The sequence below is a fragment of the Leiobunum rupestre genome, chromosome 10 (genome assembly GCF_980474605.1).
Source record: "Leiobunum rupestre chromosome 10, qqLeiRupe1.1.hap1, whole genome shotgun sequence".
Classification (NCBI taxonomy): Eukaryota; Metazoa; Arthropoda; class Arachnida; order Opiliones; family Sclerosomatidae; genus Leiobunum; species Leiobunum rupestre.
In genome coordinates this window covers 17,497,005-17,503,043 of record NC_143393.1, presented here as the reverse complement: position 1 = coordinate 17,503,043, position 6,039 = coordinate 17,497,005, and the positions used below count along the sequence as shown (strand labels likewise).

General features: G+C 40.4%; 1 protein-coding gene across 1 annotated transcript; it reads left to right on the top strand.

Annotated features, from left to right (window-relative positions):
• Window positions 1-1,520: 1,520 nt before the first annotated feature.
• On the top strand, window positions 1,521-3,821 carry LOC149924885 (nicotinamide N-methyltransferase-like). The gene is made up of 4 exons (XM_090160554.1): window positions 1,521-1,868; window positions 2,511-2,724; window positions 2,794-3,277; window positions 3,671-3,821. The coding sequence occupies exons 1-3, from the start codon at window positions 1,589-1,591 to the stop codon at window positions 3,269-3,271; spliced, it is 972 nt and encodes a 323-aa protein (XP_090016680.1). The 5' UTR covers window positions 1,521-1,588; the 3' UTR covers window positions 3,272-3,277; window positions 3,671-3,821.
• Window positions 3,822-6,039: the final 2,218 nt, after the last annotated feature.

Here is a 6,039-nt window from a genome sequence, read left to right as displayed (position 1 = left end):
AATTATTTCTATGCTGAAAACGTCAAACCAATTTGCAGTAGGAACATATTCTTTAATTTTTTACTCTGAAACTTAGACAATTACTTTTCCGAACGATTTTCGCCTACCTTGTTCTAAAAGTTCGTACGTTTCACTCGCTGTTTTTTCGGATATTTCGGTTTTAAGAATCCATTATTTTGACTAAATACTGTTTTGACTTAATTCTGTTTTGAGAAACCGCTGTCTTGACAAAAACCGCTGTTTCAAAATCGCTAATTTGAGAAGCGCTAACTTGAAAAACACGTTGTTTATAGAAAAAGCTATTTTGACAAACCGCTCTTCTGCGAAACTCTTAACCAAGAAACGCTGACTAAACAAAACGCTCTTTCGACAAACCGCTGTAATGAGAAACACTATTTCGACAACAGCTGCTGTTTTCACAAAGCTCCGTTTCAACAAAATGCTGTTTTGAAAAACGCTCTTTTGAAAACGCTATATTTTAATCAAGCGCTCTATTCCCTACATACCGTCCAGATAGGATGGTTCCAGTTAGTAAATTGAGCGATACCATCTTTTACAGCGACTTCAATAGCCAGAGCAAAACGGTGGTCGTCAAGGAATGGATAGATTACCATGAAGCAATGGCGCAACATTAAAATTTGTTCAAATATTGCGCGAAGAAGAGTTTCAGAAATTACATAATTGTCTATTAACTAAGAATGCACCAAAATATATTAATTTATATTTTGTTTATAACCAACCTTTTGTCTCGTTAGAAGTTAATAAAGTTAATAGCAGATAAAAATACACTGTGGACGGGTAGGCGAGGGTGGGTCAACCAAAAATAAAATAATATAGTCACGATTTAATCTTTATGTCTCACAATTAATTCCTGTCATATCTTTTTTTATAAAGTAATGATGTTGAATACTTTATTTAGAAGAAAAATTAGAAGCATTTTTTTGATAATTTTGTGCGGTTAATCGAATATGAATATTTTCTTTATAGATAAAAATAGAGGAATTGATGGTGAATAACGATCACAGAGAAGACATAATACAGGGTTGCCACAGTTTTCTTACAATCAAATTCCCTGACTTTTCCAGGTTTTTCCTGACCATCTCCGGAGATTTTCCCTGACTTATGGTGTGCCAAGATTTTGTATTTTTGAAAAAGTTTCCTAATGCCAACCGAAATTAAATTCCCTGACATTTCCCTGATTTTTGAACTAATTTTTAAAATTCCCTGACTTTTCCCTGATTTTTAGACTAATTTTTAAAATTCCCTGACTTTTCCCTGATTTTGAAACTAATTTTGAAAATTCCCTGACATTTCCCTGATTTTTGGACTAATTTTTAAAATTCCCTGACTTTTCCCTGATTTTTAGAGTAATTTTTAAAGTTCCCTGACTTTTCCCTAATTTTTATACCCATATTCAAATTCCCTGACCTTTCTAGGAATTCCAGGTTTTCCATGTTCCTTGGCAAACCTGTTATATACCGAAATAACTGATCTACAACGAAGTAAGCTACTATCTTTAAAGTAAAATGCCAGAATCAGTCAAGTACACACTCATTGGGGTCCCTCACCGCGAGAGCTTATCCAAATAATGATAAAAGGAAAGCATTTATTGTATTATTGTACGCTATTGCGTATGCGGTGCGTTCTATCGTCGATAATTATAGTCAAGAAGAGCTGGTCCTGTTTCAGATTAGGATCCAAAAAAAAAGCTCCTAAGACGAAAATGGCAGAAACTCAAAGCGAAGAAAGCGTTCGAAAACAATACAACGAAAAATTTGATGTATCATGCTATTTATGGTATTTCTTCAGCCAGGTGTATCCCGCGGAGAAAATATGCATGGATCAATTGTACGATGTCTTCGAAACGGGTAAGCCACGTGTCAAATAATTACTCAAAACAAAGAATATAATTTAATTCTTAAGGGAGAAGTATTTACCTCTATAGTGTTATTGTTATACTCGGATTTTTCGTGTCAGTGGCGGTAATTTTAAAAACCGCTTAATTAACAGTCTATTAGTTTGATGACGCGTTTTTTTGTCCTGCGCTGACGTAATTTACGTCGTATACGAAAAAGGTTTCATTAAACAAAATAACTTTATAGCATACTTAACAGTGATTATGTTATATAGGCTATAACATTATAATAGTTAGTGTAGGGTGCTGTTGGCTCGATCGCGTGGCATGCAGGGCTTGCCACCACCCTCCTACGCATTGTAACCCGGCCACATGAATTAATGGCTTCAAAAGTCGCTTGATGACTTAGGCCTAAGGTGGTGCCTTGGGTATTAGCCTAGTTGATTATTATTATTATTATTATTATTAAATCCCGGCCACCTGAATTAATGGCTTTAAAAGTCGCTTGATGACTTAGGCCTAAGGTGGTGCCTTGGGTATTAGCCTAGCTGATTATATATTATTCTTATTAAATAATCAGTTTTATGTACTTCTCTCGTAAGAGATACGTTATAAAATTGTGCTTCAAACAAAAGACATCATTACCTACCTGTAGGTAAACTAAAAGGTCCTTTGAAGCGATGCCTGGAGGTGGGATGTGGGCCAGTTGTCCATAGGATGGCTCCATTTAGTAAAGTGTGCGAAACCATTGTCTATAGCGACTTCAGTGACCTGAACAAAGAGGCGGTAAGGAAATGGCTGGAACACGAGGGACCCATGATTCAACATTTCAATTTGTTTAAATATTGCGCCGAGAAAGAAGGATTTCAGTAAGTTTTTCTAGCAAGCAAAGTTTAAACGGAGATGGAAATTTCATAAACTGAACTTGATTTAAACAGAGATCTAGAGGAAGGTATCAGGAAAATCGAGAAACGATTAAAGTCCAAGGTCAAAGACGTCATTCACGTTGATCTGAGGAACCCTCAACCCGTGGGCCAAGTTAAAGAAGCGTTTGACGTGGTATTCACCGCCGCTTGTTTAGAAGCGGCTAGTCTGACCTACGAAGATTACGTCTTCGCGGTCAAGGGGATAGCCGACGTCCTGCGACCTGGAGGATATCTAGTCATCAGAGGTTACGCTGACGCGGATTTCTACTACGTCGGCGAAGAAAGCTACCCCTGTTTGAACCAGAATGTGGGTTTGGTGAGTGACGCTCTAAACGAAGCTGGGTTCCGGGTTCTGGAAAGCGCTGACGATCCTCTCGACGAGGACAGCTACAAGCGGAGACACTTCTACGAAAACCAGGACGACGGTGAGGATGGAAAGGAAATGACCAATTGCAAAGGCTGCTTCTTCGTTTTGGCTCAGAAAGTGTGAAACCACGTACATCAACTTGTAGATATTTTATAGTATTTTTAACGTGGTAATAAAACCAAATGTCTTCACCTAAACACTCAAAAACCTTAATACCTTGTGCAGGAATCCATACCTCTACTAGGAATGCTTATCGCGGCAGACTTTACTATGTTAACTTAACACACAACAATGTGAGAGGGGAGCGCGCAGAGGGGTTTTTTCTCTCGTAGGCGGGGCCAAAGCCGTCAGAGTGATCTTACCATGTGCGATACGGCCGGATAAGCATTTCAAGTAGAGGTATGGATTCCTGTCTTGTGTCATATTATCAATACGGCCAGAAACAAAAGGGTTTGGATAACGTGGTTTGAAAAATGGTTATGTTGTTTTATTATAACTGATAGTTTTGTAATGCATTTCTAGTTTCAGAAAAAGGCCAAGATGGCGAAAGAACTAAAAAAAAAAACTATAATAATAATACATTTTTGTACAAAAAAATATTCAACTCTTTAAAATGTAAATTTTTTAATAAATGATATTTTTTTCTCTCTATTGGAGAAGAGTTGAAAGAAAATGAGATACATTTCTTGAAAATATGGATAAGCTCTGAAAACATTGAGGCATTTTTCATCAACACAAAGTACTTTATTTTTATCTATAGGTTTCAATTTGGGTCATATTTTAGAAATCTTAAAATCCATTTGAAAATCTCGAAATCTGGGTGAAAACTAGTTCCAAAATCTCTATATCATCCTATAAAACCAAAACTCAACGTGAAAATCGTATTCTGATTTCTCAAAATCAGTTTTTGAAATCTGAACTAACTTGGAGGTTCGCAAAATTTGCGAATGTCCAACCCCTTGCTCCTTGGTGTATCCGGTCTTTTAAATATTGATTTCGGACATGCGTAGGTGTAGCGATATTGCTAAAGCCCCTCACAAATTTAATTATATTTATTTTACAAAATTTTATTCAGTATTTTAACGGTTTAGTACGTCGACTGTACCCCTACAAGGGGTAACGGCGGTAGGACTTGGTTTGCCTTTTTTTCGACTTCACGAAGTTGAAATAGATATTTTTCGGAATTATTAACATTTTTGTTACGATATAATTCTAAAAACAGCAATACTAGCCTAACTTAAAGGGAATATAACCTACCAAGCAACCTTTATGGAAGACCCCTTCAATTTTTCAAATTAGCCTGTACAGTGGCGTCAAACATTTTTAAATCTAAAGGCAAGAGCGGCCACAGCTGCAAACGTTGGTATTCCACACCAAATACATGAGATTATATTCCATTTAAAATGTCAAGACCATGCAATTTGTTAAAAACATAAATGACATATTTCCGGAAAAAGAGATTCAAGTATGATATTTTTAGCAAGCTGTGTTATTGACTAAAATTCTAGACATACGCCTTTCACCAATATAATACTCATTGTGTCAAAAAAAATATTCGGTCAGATTAAAATAATAGGCAGTGTCATACTCATTCTCATTTTTTTTTTCAAGTTTTTTCTGCATTTAATGGCATAGAAAATATTGACCTAATTTATAATCTTATATGCAAATAAATGTTTTGTGTGAAAATTACAAAAAAAGGAAAGAAAAAAAAACAACAAGAAAAAATTAAAGTTGGACCAAATAGTCTTCCAGGGAAGCACCCGGCGGGAAGGTGTGCAACACCGAAGCGGCATTACCGCGTTGAACGGCGACCGCGATTCGCTGGATCAAGTATAAAACGGAGCGCGGTTCACCAGTGACGGAACGAATCCTACGGCCTATGGCGTGGATCAGCGCCAAACCCTCGCGGCAGAAGGAGCCAAGGGTTTCAATGGCCACCGCTTTAAACATATAGCGGTGCTCAAGCGCCGAGTACTTGGAGTTCTTCTTCGTTTCAGCCTGGGTAGCGGCCCAGAGAGGGGCTGTTGAAGAAGAACTCAAATACGAAGGAGCGAGAGGATCGGTACATGTGAAATCCCATACCAAGGATTTCCCTCCGGTCTACGGGATTAAAGACAAACCATCCGGCCGTTTTCCGTCGTCCCGAGACAGGCCAGACGGCTCCAAAATAGATGGAACGCCCGCGGACGCGAGTGCACGTTTCAATATATCGTTGACGGCACTGTGGGGCCCTCAAGGGGTCGGAGTGTGCAATAACTGGTGGCTTTACCGGGGAGTCGGGGTCCGGCTCTTGTCACCCGTAAGGGCGGCGGCGCACTGGGAGATGTTAGCTCCGTCCAAAGGGTCCTATCTCCAACCTCCGACTTCGGTCAGGTGTGGGCTGGATACTGGGCTTCGGCCCAGGCTAATGGAGAGGGGCCGGGCAAACTGGCCGCCTCGGCGGATTGAGTAGCCTGCTGTGGGGCTGCGGGCCTCCGTATGAGGGCACGGCGGACCCATCTCCCGGCCTTTTGGGCTCCCACCGGGATCTCCGGTGCCAGCTGTGCCGGGTTATGCGGGCTGCTGTGTGCCCGCCGTTCCCCTTTAGGAGCTCTCTCCAAAGGGCTTGGCTCCCTGCCTTTGTCGGTGGGGTGTCGGCCGGAGTTGCTAGAGCATCCGTTCTCTATCCCACTGCTGTGTGCGACGTGGCGGGCTGGTCGTCCCATTGTTGCACCTTCTGCTGGGTTGAGCGGCTTGCGTCGAGGGTGCGACCATCAGTAGTGGGGTTCTGCTACCCATGCTGGTTTTGTCACCTGTCCGGGCTTGTGGACGCTGGCGTAGGGCATTCTGATGATAGGCCTCCGGTGGTGTGGTTCTTTTCTTACCGGTACACCGGGCTATAAATTCTG